Below are 21,914 nucleotides of genomic sequence, written 5' to 3'. Positions count from 1 at the left end.
TCCTCTTTACAAAAAACACTAGAAACTGCTTTAGGCATTTTGGCCCAAAAACAACCGACTATCGAGTCAATAGTCAAACCCACAACTAATTTAACAATTTGTGATTCAAAATCATTTTCAAAAGGATCCTCGGTAGATCTCGTTTCTGCAGCAGAAACTGCCTTAACAAAAAATAGAGCTTCTGCCTCTGAACCAAAATCTCAATATTTTGAAAAACCTACTTTTCAAAAGGTTATCCTTATGGAAAAGGAATACCATTGCAAAAACCCGAACCGGGTGGTTTCCAAAATTTTCCCTCCAAACTGGCATTTCATGCCACAAGATTTAAGGAAAAACCAAAATTTCTATGAGTTTATACTGGTAGACTCTGATTCCATTTCCATAAAAAAATATCACAATAGTGACCAAACAATGATCACTCATTGTACTGTCCAAATTCTTCAAGTAATTACTCCCTCTTCTTGGGGACAGGATTTAAGTAAATACAAAAAGTTTTCTCAGAATTTTGATCCTTTAGGATACAATTATTGGGATTATCAAGAGGCTTGGATAAATGCTTTCCTCTTTCAAAATCAAGAGTAAAAACATTCTTGGTTTTTCTATTTTAAACCAGGACAAAATTATGAGTTTCCTTATTGGTTCATTGAATGGTGGTGGTACCATGGACCCGTTCCACAAATCCTTCCAAAACCAGTCCTCGAAGGGTATGATCTCTTTAGGACTAAATATAAACCCAAGGACACGTCCTTACCACCATTATTATATTTTTTCTCACTATTTGGAATCTCATGGATCTCTAACTGGGTTTATGATTTCCATACTGAACCCAGTTCACAAAAATTCCTTATTCGTGTTTTTAAATGCGAATGGTGGGACAAGTTTAATCCTTGGAGAGCCTATCCCGACAATGTCCAGGAATGGCTTTCATCAAACAAAACTAACTTAAAAACCCCGGAAAAAGAACATCAAAACTTCCAGGGGATCAAATCCTTTATTAGTTCAAAACTGGTTTCAGCCAATTCAGAAAATGAATTAACAGAATTTCTTCAAAAAACTCTTTCTGAATTAAAAACCAAAACCAGCCAGTCCTCTGTTAGATCATCTAAAAAATCTTCTGAAAGTTTTGAATCGGATGATATTCTAGAGGATCAAAACTGTTCAAACCCAGTTATTGGTTTGGCTATTCCACTGCAAACGGTCGGTGGTAAAGAAAATCTCAAATCCGTTGATAGTTGGAGACTTTACTAAAAAGTCCAAAAATCCAATGTGGTACCTCTTCAAATCTAGGTTAAAGATTTGGCTATTCCACCTCAAACGGTCGGTGCTAAAGAAATTATCAAATCCGTTACAAGCTGGAGATTTTGCTAAAAAATCCAAAAATCCCATTGGGTAAAAAAGTCCGAAGACCAGTCTCCTAGCATTCTGGCACAAAGCACCTGCAAAGTCTGCATGTTCCTGTCAAAAACAACGGACGACAAAAGAATTAAAGTCACTCCAGTCGTCAAAACCACAGGAACTCGGCAACGCTACAGGACAAAACAAAAGCAACAGTGACAAAAGTGAAAGCTACAGGGATTCGGCGCAAAAGTAAAAAGAAGCCAAAAAGATTCCAATAGTTTTCACTTTCTCAATTCAATTGTGATGCTCTCTCCATCTATATAAGGAGAAGACATCTTAGTTTAGAGGGGGGTTCAAACCTTAGAACAAATCTCTCTCTTAAAACTCTCAAGTTGATAGTCTCTCGGAGTTCCTCCGCAGTAGGTTAGTCTTCAATAAGCTTCATATATGCTTGCATACATATATGTTTATCATAAGTTATATGCTTTAAATAGATCCTTACAGACTGATATCATGGATATCCCAAGTAGTCTGTAGGTTACTTTTTGTACCTCAATACACGGATATCCATACAGATATCTGTTTATCAATTCAATACAGATATCATTTGATATCTTTTATCAATTCTTATCAATTGCTTGGCTGGTTCTACCGCCTAAAGCTTTAAATTATTTATGCTTCCAATATCAAACTGCTGCGACCTCCACCGGATGGTTTAACCACCAATGGATGGTTTTATCCAATTTTTATTTATTCAATTTTATTAATTTTATGCATTTTATTTGAATGCATTTCAATTAAATTATTTGTTTAAATTATCTGTCGTTAAACTGTTTAATTAATTGATCAATTTTAGTTTCTTAAATTTATGGTTTTGTCTAGGTCCACTCTAGGACATATCACGGGCCTCAATTGCCTGTCTTAGTTCTCTCCCTTAGTCTCCTCTCCGCTTGCCTCCGGTCTCTGTCGTTGTGGTATCGACGCCAGAGGCAAGGCATTATCTAAAATAGTGAGTCTGTGTCGCTTACGGTCTGGGTTGGTGTTTGGCCGGTAGTTGTCAGATATAGGGCCGTTCATGCCAAGGTTGATGGGTGAGGTATATGGCAGTAAGGGCCGACGGATAGGCCGGTAAGACCTGAGTCCTTTGAAAGTATACCACAACATGCATTGTTCAAACCCTATAGAAAACAACTCGTAAGTCACCGTACCCGAGTTCAGACATTAGATCACTCTTTAGATCAATGTCTACCTCCAGCTCAGTTGCTGGCGATGGCATCGTCAACACTGAGGAGATTAATCTTGAAAATTTAGATAGATCAATTGATACTTGGGATATTCCCTGAGTAGAAATTAACAAAATCTATAAAAAAGAATCTAAATTATCAATTTTAAATAGGATAGATTATACAATTAAAACCGATATTGGTAGATCCAATATGACAATACCAAAGTCCATTAAATGGAACGAGGTTACATTACCCAAAACATGGGAGCTAAAGGATGCTCTACTTCCTACAAAAATACAAAATACAAATATTGAGTACATTACTCAATCCTCCGACGGAAAGGTCGAAATCATTTTCGGCTCTCGACGTCATTCAATAGATCTTCAAAATCTTCACATAGGATCTTCTTCAAGTTCCTTTAAAACACCTCTTAGTCAACAGAGTGGAAAATCTTTTTCTACATCAAATGTCTCGTCAAAAACTAGACCTCCACCAAGCAACTCTTATCAACAAACCGAATCCTCATTGGATTCCCAAACATAACAAAAAGACTCACCCCCAATGTCATCAACTTATTCTCAAATGGTGGATGATTCTACCATTCTTGAGTTAAATGTCTTAGAGTGTACCTCTGAGTTCGTCATAGACAAAAAATACGTTCAAAAAGAATTTTACTCAAAAGAAAACACCTTAAAACGTGATTGGTTCCTTTCCAAGTACAAAGGTAAAAAACGAGATACAATTCAAAACCAATATTATACCTTCATGACAGACATGAGGTTTCAAATATTATTCTTTGAATGGTTTGAAATAACATTCCCAGATAGAGGTAATAATTATTCTGAAGACCTATCGGAGGTCATCAACACCGAAACCTCTCAAACCTTATCCTCGGTGATAATTAACGAAAATATTCCAATCCAACCAAATCCTTCGTTGACTGAGGATGATCCCTCTTTAAACATAGAGTGGTGGGATTCACTGCTTCTAGACACTGAAACAACAACCAGTAGTGATCTAGATAGCACAAATCACCCTTTATCTTTACCTTCGGTTAATATTACCGAAAGAACCCAAACATGGCATGATCTGACTTGCGATATTATCGTGGAGTCTGAACATCCGCCTTTAACCCAACTCAAGTTAGAATACAAAAATACCCCTATCGTTGCTACCCCTTTTAAGTTAGCAAAAACCGACAAGGAATTCAAAAACCTAGTTGAACAAAACAATTTCACAAACCAACATTTATCCACAATAGGACAACAGTTGAATAGGATTAAGGACTACGTACAAAAACCAATTCTTCATCCTACTCTGGATAAACCAGTTTTTAAACCCTATGAAATCCCTCAAAAATTAGTCAAAACCTTAAAACCAGAAAACAATGATTTCATAGAAGCTTTAGATAACAAATTAAATATGTTGAGAAATGAGATCTCTCATTTCCCTTCTCTCCAAATTCCGGATACTCCGGAACCATCTTCCAAACCTGCACTGCACAATCTTGAAAAAACTGATTGTCACATTGACAGCTCAGACTTCGAGATTAACAAAATGACATGGCAGTCGCCACAAAAACTTTATTATTCAAAGACAACTGCACCATATCTTCTCTTAGAAGAAAAACAAACAAATCAGATGAAATACAATGCCGATACGATTTATGAATGGAACATAGATGGCATGTCTGATTACAATATCCTTAACCTGTTACAACAAATGACCATGGTAAGCAATGCTTACAAAACCAAAATGGATACCACTGACCAAGCGATTGCTAATTTGATAGTCGCTGGTTTCACTGGTCAATTAAAAGGTTGGTGGGATTACCATCTAACCCGTTCTCAACAAAATGAAATCCTTAGTGCTATTAAAACTGCTTTCGATGGTACTATTATCAAAAGTGAGTTTGGTGAAGATATACAGGATGCTGTTGCAACCTTAATCTTCTCCATTTCAAAACATTTCTTAGGAGATCCCTCTAGTATTAGAGATAGGTCTTCTGAGCTTTTAGCAAATCTAAGATGCAAAAAACTTCATGATTTTCGACAATACAAAGATACTTTCCTAACCCGTGTCATGATGCGTCCTGACAACAATCAACCCTTTTGGAAAGAGAAGTTCTTAGCAGGACTTCCGATTCTTTTAGGCGATAAGGTTAGAGACAAAATTAAATCTCTAAACAATGATCAAATACCGTATGATCAATTGACATATGGTGATTTAGTTAGTCATATCCAAAAGGTAGGACTACAATTATGTTCTGACATTAAGTTACAAAAACAATTAAAATTCGAACAACAAAAATTCAAAAATGAATTAGGATCCTTTTGTAAACAATTTGGATTCGAGGACAACTATCCAAAAAGCAAAGAAATCAAAAAAGAAAAACATGATAATTATAGGTCAAATTATCAATCTAGGACTTCTAGATTTAGGCGACTTGATTATTACAAAAAACCTAAATTTCGGGAAAATACTACACCTAGGACAGAGAAACCCAAATTAAATTCACAGTCCTCCATTGTTTGTTTTAAATGTAACAAACCAGGACACACGGCTACATATTGTCGTCTTAACAAAAGAATTCATGAGCTCGAACTCGATGCTCCAATCTTAGAAAAATTAGAATTACTACTCTTAAAAACTGATGATGAAACATCTTCAGACAGTAGTAATCCTGATAGTGAACTTCAAATTAAAGATTTTAGTTCCTTTTCTCCTGAATGCAACATGCTTTCTCGAGACCAGGGTTTCTTTCTTGATGTGGTCAACCACATTGAGGACCCTGAAATTAAATTAACCTATTTAGAAAAATTAAAACAAAATCTAGATAGACCAGACAAAGACTTAAGAGCACCAGTTGCCACATGCAATCTAAGAGACATCTTGTCTAAACATGACAAAAAACCCCTAAAAAATAGTGATAGTCTTTCGGAGTTACAATTTGAGATTTTTGAAATAAAAAATGAAATCAAAATTCTTAAAAATAAACAAATTAAGGATCGCTGGCAAATCAATGAATTAGTTCAAATTATTGACAAAGGCAAAAGTCTGCTTCAATCCGAAACTCCTAGTGGGTTGGGAGAAATTGAAAGAACAAATCAAATTGAGACTGAAGGAATTATCGCTGATAATTCCTATCAAGGACAGGAGAAAACCATTTCTCGATCTTCTATCTCATCTTATTATTAGTCAAAAATGGTTTATCAAAATAACAATCAAAATAAAAACTTCTTATTCTTTTAATACCATTGCTCTGGTTGATTCTGGAGCAGAATTAAACTGTATTCAAGCAGATCTAGTTCCTCGTGAATACTGGGAAACTACTATTGAAGGAATGAAATCTGCCAATGGTGATGATTTAAAAATCAAATTTAAATTATCCAATGTTACTATTCAAAATTCTGGAATTGGTTTTACAACTGATTTTCTTGGTATCAAGGATATCACCAAAAACATTATTTTAGGGACACCGTTTCTTGATTTAATCAAACCCTTCCAAGTTAATCATGAAGGCATCCATACATTGGCTATGGAAAAAAAGATTCATTTTCAATTCATTAAATATGTATATACATATACATTTATATATTTTTGTGCACTGTCTGTGTGTTTATATATGTGCAATGTCTGCGTATATATATACACATAATACATATACATATATAAATATTATATAGTCAAAAGTCAGGTCCGACCCGACTTAGGCATGGGCAGGACAGGGCCAGGTCAGCTCAATGCCGACCCCTAGTGGTGGAAATGGTATGAAGTCACGAGTATTGCTTACTTGTGAAAGATTTGGTTCATATAGGCCCACGGTTAGTGGTGACTCAAAGAATGTCAGGAAACGTCTGTCTATTGGTACCAAAAAGTGTGGTTATCCATTCTTACTTGGGAAAGAAAAATAAAATAGGGGATAATTGGGTTTTGGAAGATCTAAATGGAACACACAATCATCCTTCTGTTGAGTATTGTGAAGGGCATAGTTATGCTAGGAGATTGACTCATGAGAAAACGGAGATGTTGGTAGACATATCTAAGAATTTGATGCGGCCAAAGAAAATTTTTTGTACCATAAAAATCACTTTCCATCAAATGCAACCACACTTAGAACTATCTATAATGTTGTGTTTGTATTGTTATCACAACATTAATGTTTGACGTTCTTACCACTTAGAAGTCACCCGAAACCTTATTATGTTAATAACATGATAGCAGCACTGGGTTTTATCAACGGAAATCATTTTGTGCAGGTAAGATAAAATTAAGTATTCTATATTTATTCATGTAATTACTATTTTTTCTACTAATGTGTATGCATATATAGGAAAGCCTTATTGATGAGTGTCCGATGCCACTAGTGGCTTTGTATTGACATCACTATCATACTTTCGAAGCTGATGGGTGGGATGCAGCTTATCAAGATCGTATTACTTAGTTCTCCGAATTAATTAGTTCAAATGTTGCCACTAGAGAGGTATACAATATAGATAGTGACTAGGATGACCTTTTTATGTTGTTATGATGATATATTTTATTTAAACATTGATTAATGGAATTTTACATTTTAGTCTACTTGCATAATAAAGTTTGGGAAGTTACACATAAGATAGTTCATATACAATAGTCATCCAAGAATGTCAGAGCTGACGAAGTAATCCAATGTCATCGAATATATGCGCAATCCTCTCAAATCGATCCACTAATTCATCAACAGCATTGTCCATATATTATCCACGACCCCTACTAACCACTGTATGCCCAATATCAACAGCCTCCTGTACAGTGTGATGTAGTCTATCATACGCTACAATGTCAGCAACACCCCATGGACATGGCTAAGGTAAAGGTATAGCCTAGCAAACTATTCAGGATGAACATTTAAATGAGTACGAGACACATACCACTCCATGAATCCATCAACACAATCTCTCCCATCCATCCCAACAGGGACACTCCGTAAACTGTCATCCAATAGATGACTCCTTTATCTCTCATATGGTTGAACATGGATCACGTCAGTCTTGCACTTCCTATGACGAATGATCTCGCGATTGGAGGTAGGAGCCAGAGGAAGGGGTGGAATAATCTCCACACGTCTGAACTGACGGAGGACGTGCTGTGGACTATAAGGCTCAATAACATCTATGAATGGGTTATAACCAGTGAAGAAAGATATCACAGGAGTGAAAATGTATGGCATCTAGATATGGCTCCCACACAACCTGTAATTCATGATTGATTATAATATTTTGTTAGTTACAAATAAATAAATAAACTTGTAAAATTTTTTACTAACCTCGTGTGATGACATCGTATCAAAAATCAACCATGTGACTTTTTCTAAATCTGCACCACCTCCAAGAACGCCCCTATCTAGCCAACGAGAAGCTCTGAGTAGATCCTCAAAGTAACATATAACTGATGGGCATCGAACATGATAGACTCATGGAAAATGCTCACAAACCCATACCTCTAAAAAGGTGAGATACCCAACAACCTGTCTAGTGTCTTCTTTAGTGGCATCCCCAAGTTACAAATATAGATGACAAAGTGCGACCGCACCCTAAGCATAATCTCTCACTGTAGAAATGTCCATAAGCAAGTGCAGATAGTGTGCATGGACTCGAGTGCCACTCTTACCTATGAATAGAGTGCAACCTAGCAGATGCAATAAGTATGCACGTGCACATGAAACTATCTGCTTCTGTGAGCAATTGTCATCGACAACACTAAACTAGACTTGAAGTCAATCAAGCCTTCAAGTATAGATACGGCCTCTACAGTGGACACTCCTAATGCATCACTAACTAGTGCAACGGCAGTCCCAGTAGTCAATCTAGGCGCAACGATTGTGTGTCCCTTAATAGAAATATGCAATATAGAAGACACGTCATCTAAAGTCACAGTCATCTCACCAAATGGGAAGTGGAATGTGTTGGTATCTGAGTACCAACGCTCCAAAAGTGTAGATATCTACCATCGATCACACTGTGCAAATGTGCAAGATGCAATGACACTCAAACTACTGCTATCAATAAGCGATCTGAATCAGGTGGCTGCCATAAGGATTTTTCACTCCAATAGCTTAGATTCGCGAGAATGCATATGAATAGAATCACGTTCCTAAAATAGTTGAGTAAGTTAATGAAACAGTAATATATAAATAATGAAATATTTTCTATACTAAAAAAAGTTACTTACATTTCCTTATGATATTCTGCATGTAATGTGATGACTAAAATTTGAAATGGCATCCAATATTTGAGGACCGTTATGAAAAGTAGTCTACTCAGAAACATCCGCTAATGGTGGATTATTATCATCTTGAGATCCACTGTCTCTTCTTGAATTTGTTAAGAACGTGCTCTCCAAGCAGAGGCTATAGGTCTATCATGTTTACGCGTGTACACTTCCATTACTGAATGGGAAAAAAATACAGAGAAAAAAATGCATAAATTGTGTTGGCAGATAAAATAAATCGACAGGCTGTGTCATTTTTAATGGAAATAAAACGACATACATGTGATGTGTTCATTCATAAAAAATGACACAATGTTTCATTTTTTATCTTAACAAACGACATTGTGCTGTTTAAGTTTAAGAAAAACGAGACACTATCGTTTCCCACGAATAAAAACGACATGATACTATCGTTTTCTGTACAAAATGTTGAACCTAGTGTGCTGATTTTTATCTCCACAGATTCTAGACAAAATTGCACACAATGTTACAATAAATCACACACACTCATGCTATGTAACAATTATTTTACCCATTTTGTTCGATTTGTTCGATTTCATAAGATATTTATGTAATTTAAGAGATTTACAAATCAAGGGCTTACCTCCTTATAAGTCAAACTATTTCACCTTGGTATTGGCTTCATCTTGGTCAAAAATGGACGTCGAATATGGTGTGCAGAATCAGTGGCAGCAATCGTCTGGGCAATGGTGAAATCGGTAAGAGAGTGTGAGGTTGAATTTGGGGTTAGAGAGACAATGTTTGTGTAAACTTAACAATAGTATTTCTAATATTTTACAAATCAAGGATAATTTGGTTTTTTCACTACAATTTTATGTGTAGACTTATAATTTTTTGATGTTAATTTATCATGCTCAAAAAGTGGTGTAAAGATAGTGTTTTTGTGGTATGTAAATAAAATTTCTCTTGTCTCAATTGAAGCTCAAACGAGTGAGTTATGACTGTCCGAACACATTGACGTCAAACACACTAATTTCAAAAACACAACCCCAATGCGCAAACTTTGAATCTCAATTTAACTTTAAAATGTTCGAATCTCTAAAAATATATTAGATACAATTCTTTGGGTCTTCGAATTTTCTTTCGAACGCCATAAAAATTGTTTTAATCGGAGCTCAAACAAATGAGTTTTGATTGTCCGATCAAACTGATGTTAGAAAAATATATTTGATTGTTGAAATTTAGAAGTAAAATAATGGTTGAGGGTTGGGGAAAAAATTATTTTAAATAATTTGTTTTTAATGAAATAAATTTTATTTGAACCTGTTGGAAAAAATTAGAATGTACCTATGGGAATAAAAATTTGTTTAGGGGTAGATTAAAAGAAGTTTTATAGTGCAATTCTCAATAATTTTGCCTTTATTTATATATTGAAAGATAAATCGGGATAGTTGAATGAAATTAAATAAATAAAATTGTTGCAAAAACTTGTAGATTTGAAAAAAGAAAAAGAAAAAGAAATTGAATACATATCTTTATCTATTTTTAATTTTTTTTTTAGAAAAACTTTGAGGGCTAGGGCCTCTACTACCCCGTAAAAGTAAACAACAAAAATGGGCCGGGCCTGGTTTTGAATTGGACAATCGTAAATTATGGCGAAATTTTAATTCCCAGCCCAGGCCTGGTTTACTCAAAATTCATCATTCTTTTAAATTTTTTTTTTTTTTTAATTTTAAATGGCTGCACAAGGGAACGGCAAATGCAACAACAGCTTCGCTATAGTACCGACTGCCGACTGCCGACTGGTACAGCAAAGTTTGGAGGGGCAAAGAGAGATGGTAAGGAAGAGGCTGCTGTTGCTGCTGAAACCATTAGACGTCTACCCCGTTCGAAGATCGAACGGCCTTTCTCGCTTCACGAACCCTCGGGTATCCCAATTATTCTCCTTCTTTTTTACTTCTTTGTAGCGTTTGCATTCAAACTGTTTGTTGAAATGTCTGTCTCGATGGTCTGTCATGCTAAACCTGATTTCTTTGAATATTTGCCTTAAAAACACTGGGAAAAACAAAATATATTAATACATAGTTCAAATACTTGGTGGTTTAATCGTGTTTCACTTGATATGGGGTACTTTGTCTATTTGGTAATGATTTGTATGTGTGCAATGTGGCGGATACTTTAGAACTTACCTCAAAGTCCATAAGCATGTCCTGCCTGATAAAATGCCCAAGAAAGAGACTTTTAAATTGTTGTTTTGAGCCGTCATTAATGATCGTTTGAATTCTTGAAAAATGATAAATGGAGGAACCTCGAATGTATTAACATTTTCATGTTCTTTTTTCAAAGTTGAAATTAAATTCCTTGTACTTAGGTGGAAGAGTTTCCTGGAAATCATGCAAATCAGGCGTTGATTGCATTATGTGTATGCTCTTGCGTGCAATGTAATATTGTAATTGTTGCCTATGTTATGTGTCTATGATAAATTCTTTGTATTGCAGTTGGGGCTCATGTCCCTTGTGTCGATCTGTTTAACATGAAGTGGGGGGGTTGAGGGGGGTGGGTAAGAAAAAGAACTCTCAACCAATTATTAGTTGCCACAGACTTCAAACATTAATACATTCATTGAAAAAATGGTTTCGGGTGGGAGGAACAACTACGTAGGACGACTATAGTTGGGCTTGCAAGTATGAGTCTTTCCTGCTTATATAGTGAATTTAAACCTTCTCCATCTTCTTCATAATGGGTTTGTTTTAGCTTTCAAGTACATACGTTTTCGAAGTGTCTGATTATATATGTGGACACACATAAACTTCGATGCCCACACACTTATGAGGGTTAAAATTTTGTATAGGTTGAATCTTACTCCAGCTCTTCGTTAGCACTGCTTAACCTTGTACCCTTTAAGCCTTGTATACTTCTTAAGCCTTCGTTAGCACTGCTCCCTCCCTCCCTCCCTTCCTCTCTCTCTCTCACAAACTTGTAATTTTTTTCCACTCAAAATCTACAGATTATACATCATCTGGATAACAGGCGCAAGGTTCACAAGGATGCTATAGACTTCTGCCAGAGGATTTTGCGACAAAAATCAGTTGATTGGGAACCTGTATTTCGTAATAATTTAACAAAATCGATTCACGATGTAGATTTGGTGGTGACTGTTGGTGGTGATGGCACTCTTTTACAGGCTAGCCACTTTATGGATGATTCAGTTCCAGTTCTAGGCGTGAATTCTGACCCAACACAAATTGAAGAGGTTTTCAGGCAAAGCTGTAGACTTTTGGAATTCATATGAAAAATACAAATTTTCTTTGCATTCTTCTTACCTACCATCTTTTAATTTGTAACTTATCTTGATTGGAATAGTTTACTTCATTTGCTTTTGTTTAGGTCGGAGAAATTGGTAGCGAGTTTAATGCTACTAGAAGCACTGGTTATTTGTGTGCAGCAACCATCAGAAACTTTGAACAAGTAAGCTGATTTGATACAGTCGAGAAAGAAATTTATATCCGTAGATGCAATCGTGCATAAAGAAGTAATTCACAACAAGTTCATGGGTTGCTAAAGCCTAAATGTCAGATTATATCATGTGTCATTTTAAAATTTTGAAAGGACACACAATGATGTTATAGTTATAGAATGAGGAGTTATTGTTGCCTACTTGATCATGTAGTTAAACATTATTCCCCTTTTTTCAACATGCTCAAGCTCAATATAACAAATAAACATGTGGTTCAGTGATAGAGTTGCAGGTGCAACTTAGAGGTCACAGGTTCAATTCCTGGAAATAGCCTCTTCATATATTACGTGGGGGTAATGTCTGCGTACATCTTGCATGTCCCCGACCCAGCCCACTGTGAGAGCTTGTGCACGAGAGTTGCCTTTAACACACGAACATTTTGCATTAAGGAAGCATGCTAATCAATTAGATCATTTTCTACTTGCCATTGGAGGGAGCTCCTCGAAGTCAAGTCATTGCTTCCAAATTATTAAGTTACACCTCTATTTTGTCTTAGTCTTCTCTTTGAATCCAAGATCGAGACTGGCCTTTATGTTGTTATATTTGCAAAAAGGCACATTTCTTTTAAAGTGAAAACTTCATCGCTTGTTTCCTTTTATCTTGGAAACTATTTCAGGTACTAGATGATGTCTTGGAGGACCGAGCTTTTCCTTCCAAATTGACAAGAATATCAATATGCATAAATTCACAGCGTTTGTCCACATATGCTCTCAATGACATTTTGATAGCTCACCCGTGTCCAGCAGCAGTTTCTCGGCTATCATTCAAGTAAGGAATTCACTGCAGGGCATGGCCAATAGCCATGCAGGTTCTATTTACAATTTTACATGCTTTTAGTCTTGATTCTGCATGTTGGCTGAATTACAAGCAACTCGCCATGTAGAATTTTAAAGTGCATTTCAATTATTGTCGGTTTATTGTCAGAATTAGAGGGGATAGACAGCCTTGCTCTCCATTGGTGAACTGCCGATCAAGTGGTCTTCGAGTCTGCACTGCTGCTGGATCAACAGCTGCAATGATCTCAGCAGGTGGATTTGCAATGCCTATTTTATCTCAGGATCTACAATATATGGTGAGGGAGCCAATTTCACCTGGTATGAGGAACTCAAGCTTAACGCATGGCCTAATAAAATACAACCAGTACATGGATACTACATGGTTCTCTGAAGAGGGTAGAATATATATTGATGGTTCTCATGTCTTCCATGCGATCCAAGATGAGGATAGCATTGAAGTGTCTTCAAAAGCTCCAGTTCTGCAAGTTTTCTTGCCAGACCATTTGCTGCTGTAATGAAGTATCGGGAGCTTTTTCTGCTAGGTTCTCCCGGTGCTAAAATGCAACGGGATTTAGGTAGGAGTTTATCTCGGTGGATGTTGTAAATAGCAAATGGATATATAGATGTAGATTCTATAATTACATGATAAATTTTGTTTTCTTTTGGGAAACCCTTAGACTGAACATCTATGACAACTAGAAAAAATGCATTTATAAACACTCGATTGAGTGTGAGTGTGAATGCGGCTAATGCCAGTTTTTGGAAATGTTGGCATTCGATTATATGATGAGTTATCAGTTTGTCTCGGGGGTCACCTTTCGTGTGATTGTTTTCTGGGTTTTTCTAAAAACACCCACCCTATTTACTATATAAACCCATCATATGATTGACAAAAGTTATCTCACAGCAACAACTTTCCTTGGGTAGCGGACCGGCCAACCAAATGATTTTAGGCCTAAGTTTTTGTCACGTGTAAGGGTATAGCTATGGTACTCATCACTTAGACATAAAGGTTTATGACAAGCGTGATTGATTGATGGCCATTCACCACATTATTAGTGTAAGTAATCATTGGTCAAATTGTGGGATTAATAAGGTTCTTAATTGCAATCGTCCGATTGAATGATAATTAGAGTGTTTTTTTTTTTAAATTTTATCAGCAAGTCTAACCATCTCTCTCCTACTCATTGTCTTGGATTTTTCCCTTCTTAGGGCAATTGTAATGGTGTCCCATTTGCTGGGGCAACAAAAATATTGGCTCGGTCCCACCTCTATTACACAAAAAGTCAAGCTAACAACGTCTCCTAAAACGTGTAATATCACATTGAACTTTGAAGCAATCAAAAGACCCATATCTGACATATTCATCCAATGCTCAATCAATGCTCCTCTATCTAATGCAAAGAAGTTCAGTGAGCTGTTGATGGAACTAAAGGCTTAAATATGTTTTGGAAACCTTAATCCAACTAAAAAACTAATTACTAAATTAAAACAGAATTAAAATAAAACATGCGAAAAAGTCAACTCCGAGCTTTGACTGCAAATATGAGGCCCTAAACGAACTCAAATGGCCAAAATCCTTCGAACATTTATGCCAAGCATGGCGTATGATTTCCAGGGCCGTCTCTAACATTTTGGAGGCCCTAGACAAGTTAAGAAAATGAGGCCCTCATCCCCCAAAATATTTTTTTTTTATAAATCTGAAATCCAACATATCTAATAAATCCAAAATACAATATAATTAGTTTTTGAATACACATAAATTATCACCAATATCCAAGAAATTAAGCAACTCAAACTTATAAATGTATTACATCAAATGAAACCAAATAACGCTAAACTAAATCTAAGAAGAAAGGATTGATACTCTTCTAGCCTTTTGGTGTGCAAAATTGTCAATTAAATCGTTGTGATCAAGTTTAGCCTTTTGGCAGCATATTTGTAGGTTTTACATACCTATTCATAGATCCCGTGAGAGATTGTGTGAGTTTATCTTGTCTTTCTTTATTCTTCCTCTTCGAACTTCCCGATTCAAATTTTCTTTTACCTGTCATGATTTCCCAATCACATGCAAACCTAACAGAAAAAAGAAAAGAAAAAGGAAATTAGGGTTTAGAGAAACAAATAACAATTTACAATTTCTAATTAAGTGTGCCAAAAAAGGCCAAAGCAATAGAAATATATGATAGGTGATTTACCGGTGGCTTCCCTTCTCTTTCAATCTCTGACTCTATCTCAAAACTCTCAAAACCTTTTTTCAATAACATGAGTAGACTGTAGACGACAAACAGCAAAAGTGCAGAACAGGTTCTCTTAGTCTTTGGTCTTTATTAGTGTTCTTTCAATTCTTTAATTCTTATTTTACAATTATGACCTTGTCATTCTGTGTTTAGCCTAATGGGCTTGTTTTCTTAATTTGCTAAAGATTAGGATATTTTCTTCTTATAAAACCATACAACTTAATAAAAAGTGAGGCCCCTCCCATGAGAGGCCCTAGGCAATTGCCTGTCTGGCCTCCCCTTGGAGCCGGCCCTGATGATTTCTCTCATCGTTCCGCTTTCAACAAGGTATGGCTCGCCCGAAATAGAGCTCGTCAACAATTACTAAAGTACCGGCTACGTCCTTTTTAAATGACAACTATGTCCTTTTTGTATTTTAAGTTTATTCCTCTCCAATTTAATGTAGAGCCGACAAGTACGACTCGGGCAGTGTAATCGAATGAGTGGATGTAAACACACGCTGACGGTGTTCGGATTAATACTCATCAATTATTATTCTATGACTCTCATTAATTAGTCATTAAATTGACTACCATTTTTCTAACAATTTTGAAGAGGTGTGACTTACTGTTAGTGGAATAGTGGAAAACATTTGATGCTACTACTTTAGGTGAGACAGGGAGAAAAGACATGGAAGAAAGAGCTGCAGTGTAGCAGTAAAAATCAAATCAATGCTAATTTAGGTATCCATCATAGGTGCCAGAGTGGGTTTCTTTTGCAACACCCTTGTTTTCTCTATTGTTTGAATTTTACTTTTGCAACATTGTCTTTTCAAAATTACAAGCCTATTCTATGAAACAATATTAGTCTATTAGAGATGACAATCATATAATCTTTATGAGGTTACCTGCGAACGGTAACCTCAAACTTTCTTAGTCAATACCCCTCAATCGATCACTCTTTCGATGAGTTACATGACTCACAGATCTACATGACTCGCGGTTGCAGGATGTGGTTTTGTTTTTGATTTTGGGTTTTATAGACCTTTTTTTTTTTTTTTTGATTTGGGGTTCCACAGAGATGATCTTGACATCATAGAGAGAACAGAGAGAAAAATAGTTTGTATAAAATATTGATTTTAATGTTTTGGAGGATGGTGGAAACTCTCCAAATATGGGGGACGGTGGGGTTGGTTGATCATTTTCGGGGATGATTTGAGGGATCGGTTGGAGCGGTCTTTTTTGGAAAAGAGTCCCCAAAATGAGATTTTCCTCATTTTGGGGAACGCCGCTCTAAGACCTTTCATTTCCAATTGTCTGTTTACCCGCTCTTTTTTAATTGAAAAATATTTACAATGAGAAAAATAAAATTTGCATGTAAAAAGATAGGCAAAATGAGAGAATCCGCATCAGCGGATGAGGGCGAGGGTCTCAAGGTGAAAAGTTTCCATACCCTCAAGGGTATGAGGAGGTGAGGGTCTGAAAAATACTTTGAATTTTGGAAGTGAGGGTTAGGGTCTGAAAAATACTTTAACAGGTGAGGGTGAAAAGTTTCCATATCCACGAGAGTATGGGAAGTGCGAGGGCTATTAAGGGTGAGAATAAGAGGTTACTCTACCCGAATCCACCCCATTATCATCCCTAAACAATAGTTAGCTTACAAGAATTAACTTACAAAAGCATGAGATAGCCTGTGGCCATGTAGCATCGGATAAATAATATTTTAAGACTGCAAGTCACCCTGCGAGGAATGAGAATCAAGAAAAATTGACATGAACACCAAGAGAAAAAGTAAATTTCATGCAGTCATCCCCGGTGGTTCCTACTTCCTGCTAATAAAAAAAAGGAAAATCGGAGTAACAACTAACAAGATACCAAATAAGTTTTTCAAAGTCGCAACATCGCCATTCATACACGCTAACGAACAACATGGCCATGCAAACTTTAAAGTCAGACTCTTCTATGATGTTCAGAAAACATATACTTCTAACTATCTCGATTTCGAAAAAGCATGAAATCCATTAAACATCGTCAAATGACAATTATTTAACACTTAAATCCGTTACATGAGATGCCTACATTACATGAAGCTTTTGCAGGCAGGTCCCTTGGAAAGATCAAGGCGAACTTCCATCCCATGATGCATGTCTACCGGCACGAAAGTTTCAGATTCCCGAGGATCTGAAAATAAGAAGAATAGAACAATAAATTCTCAACAAAGCCAGCAAAAACAAAATATAATAAATTGTTCATACTTGTTCATTTAACATGACTTTTTTGAAAGGACTCGGAAGCACTAATGGCTACAAGCAAATATCACATTACAGCATGCTCACATTTATCCAAAAAAAGAAATTCAACTCAGTAAATGTTCTACCAATAAGGAAAGAAATTAGAGAAAATTCTGAGCCTAGCTACCGGTGGCCATATGATTGCAAAAGAAATCAAATCTATCATTTATATTCAATATATAAAAACAAAACCAAACCCCTTTATTCAATACCTAAACCACCAAGGTGCAAGGAAACTAGCAAGTATATTCAGCCAAGACACTTGTTTTGGTTATAAATGGTTTCAGAATGTTGTGAACTTAATCTGTAACTCTCTAAAATCTTGCGAAAATTATAACCTTCCTCATGGCTCATTAATCCGTAAGGATGAAGGCTCCAAAAATAATGGCTTGAAAATGTGAAAGTCATTCAACAATCCTGACTAATGCAGTTAGGAAGATGTTTCTAAGGAAATGGAACTGTAGAGAGATGTTGGCTACAACATAAAAGTGATCTTGTTACCGTTCAGATAATGCTCGAAACCAAAATCCTCCATATCCCCAGTAGCAGCCTCCAAACCTAGGAAGGAAGATGGGATAGCCCCTGGTGGCCTTCTGAATCTGCAAATAGATTAAAAAAGATAAATTAGATCAAATAATTAGTATGGCATTCGCACAAATGTCAACTACAAATGGTAGAAAAACAAGCAAAAATTTCACAGAAAAATTGGAACAAAAGGATAACATATCCAAATGAATTTCCAAAAAAAAAAGGCAGGAGCGAAACAAAATAGCCCTCTCCTCCATGAATGGTTTAACTTACACGAATGTTGAGTAGCAAATTTGCAGAGAACACAAGGTAATAGTTTTGAAATTAAAATGATAGAATTGCCATTAAAAGTCTTCAGAAAAGTTGATTGTAAAGGACTCCCCAAAGCCATATTAGCACCTTCAAACCAAGATATAATATAAATTTATCACGAATATAACACAAGCGCTCCTGGTTATAGGTAAAAAATACACAAACCACCACTTTTTAAAAATTTAGCAATATCCCCAACTATCAGAGTCAATAAAACATACTGTAAAAGAAAATAAGACCCATGATTAACTATAATTGCTGAGACTATGACAAGGGTACAATTTACTTTTAATATATATAATTATTTTATGAATTCTGAATGAATAAATAGATTTCATGCTTCGGGATTCTAGTTAATTTTATATTAATGGAAATTCCGACAGTAGTTTGCTTTATTTTTAAATTTTCATGACTATATGAAAATTTTAACAGGGACCCCAATAACTGTAGCAAAATCAATGTTATATTTGAAAACAAAGGGACTTATTTGTGCTTATAATATACATCCAAGGGTACTTGGTGTTGCCATAGTAAATCGAGTTCAAGGAGAACTTAGACAGGCAAAACATTTGTTTCGTCCCTACTAATCTGACTCCACCTATAAATTAGAATTTGAGTAAATCTTGTCTCTACTTATCCTGCACATTTTCCTAGCAAATTAGCATGGGCTGTCTTTGTAATTTGTAAATGACCTAGATCACTATTCCAGCTCTTTATTGCCGAAACATACAAGACATGAAAGAGAGTGACCTTTGTGATTTAACTTTCCTTCTCCTCACACCATTTCTTAGTAGATAACAGGATGTGATTGTCAAGTTCTAACACCCTTGGATAAAAATTCACAGACATTTCAGCTTTCCAACAAAGGGAATATTTCTAAAAATGGCAATCCAAGTACAATCTTCTCCCTTGCCTACACAATCAACAATACACCAAAAAATCCAAGAGTTAGGGTTTAGGGCAGCCTAATTCTCCAAAAGTTAAAAAATGATGAGAATTTACTAATTTAGTAGTTGAAGGGTTAACCACTATCTCATTTATGATGGCCCTTCTATTTTTCTATTTTGTCACAAAAAATTTGATGTATAAATTTCCAATAGACTAAAGCCCTGGATGAATAAAAAATTTATATATTTCCCTACTGGCAGTTGCTAGTCAATCAAATACACAAAATTCCACTGAAAATACAGCAGTTGTAATAAACATAATAAGTCTATAACATACAAAGTCCCATACCATAGACTTTAAAGTTATACAGCAAAGAAGAAAATTGTACCCTGCACGGTTCAATAGTTCCTGAGGCAAACATCAGTAATATACAATTTTTTTTAACAGAAAGAAAAACTAGATTACATAATTTTGATATAATCGAAAATATTAGAACAAGTTCCAATCGACCAGATCTTGAGTTTTGAAAGCCAATTATCCAGGAAAACCCCAATCGAACACTCCTTATCGCGGAAAATTCTAGAGTTACACTCTTTCCAGATCAATCAACAGGTGCATTGACATGCCAGAAGCAGAAATTTAGCCTTCGATTAACAAGAGGTTAGGAGGTGCCAAGCTTCAACTTCCGATCTCAAATTACTACAGGGAGCCCAACTTACACCCATTAGATTCCACACTGTACTCCAAACTTTTGTCACCCAAGAGCAGTAGCATAGACACGAGAACCGTCTTCTTATCTTAATGACTTTCAACCCTTTTCTTTCCTTCCCTCACTCTATTTTAGAGTGGTTTCAGATTTCTTTTCTTTTCACATTATTGTTATTAAAGTAATCATATGACTGGGGAGTAACTTCAACAAGTTTGGATTACTAAGATTACTAAAGATTATCCATAATAATTGACAGACACAACCAGAGAGCTGCTATAGCTCTAGTATGGAAGTGCTTTTTTTTTATCAGTCATAGTGTTATCTCAATGGGAGAAGGGGAGAATAGATCCTCGTACCTAGTGAAAAGGATAAGAAGCAGGCCACCACAGGTATGGAAGTGCTTTAAGTTTGGGGAAGGAGTTCTTACCTATTCTTTTGAACAAGGAAATTATCTATTCCATCAGACTAGTTCCAGAATAGATAGAGTCAAGTCAAATATGGCTTTCAAATCACCAAATCATTTTATCTTTGTCTAGACTCTAGAGTGAGTTGATGTGAATGATAACGATTGGGATCAAGTAGTTGCTGAACCATACCACATAGTTCCAGCAACAACAAAAACCGGTTAAAAGACAGCAGCAATATTACTGGAAAGGACAGTTTCAATATTCCCGCTATGCCGCATTTTGGAATGCACGAGAAAAAATTTTCTTGTAGACCTGGACATGTTCCATGACACGAAATCTCTTATCTTCTACTAGCTCTAATTGTGAGGATGTCTAAGAAATATGCTTTCTCTCATCCACATCAAAAATTTTGCCAAGCTAGACCTGACTGAAAGCAATTGTTCATCTTTTTCTTTGAAAGAGCAGCAGTTGTTCAAAAGTGAAGATTTATTCAAGCCTAGAATCTATTTTTCTTGTAACTCTAACCCACAACTTCATCAAGCATTGTTCAAAAAAATCATCAAGTCATATGGAGTCAAATGTTCAAAATCATAGAAATTAAATCAAATAAAAGGCTTCAAATCCATACTTTGAAAGAACTTGCTTGTCCAGATCCATCTTCAATGGGAGAGCTGACCCATAGGTATTTGCAAGGATTTGTCTCTTCACGTCTTCTTTATTTTTCAGTATCTAAAACCACAATAAATAAATAAAAGCCAGAGAAATTAGAGAGTTCAACCCAAAACTTGAATCAAAACTCATACAAATATCCAGTATAATTTTCGCATTCCATTTAGGTATGTTTTTCATACAAGTAAATAGATAACAAAATTAACTTGGGAACCCCCAATATCAAAGTATTCTCCACTCGATTTTTTCTCACTTTCTCGGGAACCAAACAAAATATAAGAGAGAATCAAAGAGAGTTTACAGTTCCATATGCGACTTCGAGAGGATGACATCCGACGATGTCGCTCTTCACTCCGTTAAGGCCGAACCGAAGCGCATCGTTTTGGATCCCACCGATTTCGTGTGCTACGGTCTTTGAAGCTTCCATTATCTAGAGTCTACTACGTCTTCTTCTGTTGATGTTTCTTTGCCAAGCTCTTTCAGAGTGGCTTTGTGAACAAGGAAGGCAATCGATTATTAGAGGACGGGGTCTCTATGCCTTGTCAGATATGAACGCATCAGTTTTTCGTTAGATTTCGTGATTTAATCTGGACCCTTAAAATTTAAGGGTGAAATTCACAAACTACTTTTTGATTTATAAAAGGGGAAGTGTAATACCCAAACTTCCTTTTCTTTTAGAAATTAAGTAGGATCAACATATGTTAAGTATATATATATATGTATAAAATCATTAAAAATTAATACCGAGTGATTTGAGGGAGTACAAATGGTTTTAAAACTAAAATTTTTTACTACAGAGGTAACCGTCCGGATAGTTTTTAAAAG

General features: G+C 35.8%; 2 protein-coding genes across 3 annotated transcripts; one reads left to right on the top strand and one right to left on the bottom strand.

Annotated features, from left to right (window-relative positions):
• The first annotated feature begins 10,529 nt into the window (after positions 1-10,529).
• On the top strand, positions 10,530-13,726 carry LOC119985932 (NADH kinase). Of its 2 annotated transcripts, none has more exons than XM_038830412.1 (5): positions 10,530-10,702; positions 11,782-12,027; positions 12,162-12,242; positions 12,908-13,059; positions 13,222-13,726. In XM_038830412.1, exons 1-5 carry the CDS (start codon positions 10,610-10,612, stop codon positions 13,580-13,582), a joined length of 933 nt encoding a protein of 310 aa, XP_038686340.1. In that variant the 5' UTR covers positions 10,530-10,609; the 3' UTR covers positions 13,583-13,726. The 2 variants fall into 2 exon arrangements, with proteins under 2 accessions (XP_038686340.1, XP_038686339.1); XM_038830411.1 differs by having other exon boundaries at positions 13,216-13,726.
• Positions 13,727-17,128: 3,402 nt separating this feature from the next.
• Positions 17,129-21,598, bottom strand: LOC119985240 (cyclin-B1-2-like). Its single transcript, XM_038829472.1, has 4 exons — positions 21,391-21,598; positions 21,049-21,149; positions 18,078-18,175; positions 17,129-17,466 (listed from the first exon to the last, which is right to left on the bottom strand). Exons 1-4 carry the CDS (start codon positions 21,514-21,516, stop codon positions 17,366-17,368), a joined length of 426 nt encoding a protein of 141 aa, XP_038685400.1. The 5' UTR covers positions 21,517-21,598; the 3' UTR covers positions 17,129-17,365.
• Positions 21,599-21,914: the final 316 nt, after the last annotated feature.

The sequence above is a fragment of the Tripterygium wilfordii genome, chromosome 19 (assembly GCF_013401445.1).
Source record: "Tripterygium wilfordii isolate XIE 37 chromosome 19, ASM1340144v1, whole genome shotgun sequence".
NCBI classification, from domain to species: Eukaryota; Viridiplantae; Streptophyta; class Magnoliopsida; order Celastrales; family Celastraceae; genus Tripterygium; species Tripterygium wilfordii.
This window is presented reverse-complemented; position numbering and strand designations above follow the sequence as displayed.

Excerpts from the sequence above, each read along its gene's own strand:
- LOC119985932 (XM_038830411.1), top strand. The coding sequence starts at position 10,610 with ATGGTAAGGAAGAGGCTGCTGTTGCTGCTGAAACCATTAGACGTCTAC. Across the intron at positions 12,028-12,161 it reads ACCCAACACAAATTGAAGAG|GTCGGAGAAATTGGTAGCGA; the intron begins GTTTTCAGGCAA and ends GCTTTTGTTTAG. Across the intron at positions 12,243-12,907 it reads CCATCAGAAACTTTGAACAA|GTACTAGATGATGTCTTGGA; the intron begins GTAAGCTGATTT and ends AAACTATTTCAG.
- LOC119985240 (XM_038829472.1), bottom strand. The coding sequence starts at position 21,516 with ATGGAAGCTTCAAAGACCGTAGCACACGAAATCGGTGGGATCCAAAAC. Across the intron at positions 21,150-21,390 it reads TCGAAGTCGCATATGGAACT|ATACTGAAAAATAAAGAAGA; the intron begins GTAAACTCTCTT and ends TTGTGGTTTTAG. Across the intron at positions 18,176-21,048 it reads GACAAGCAAGTTCTTTCAAA|ATTCAGAAGGCCACCAGGGG; the intron begins GTATGGATTTGA and ends ATCTATTTGCAG.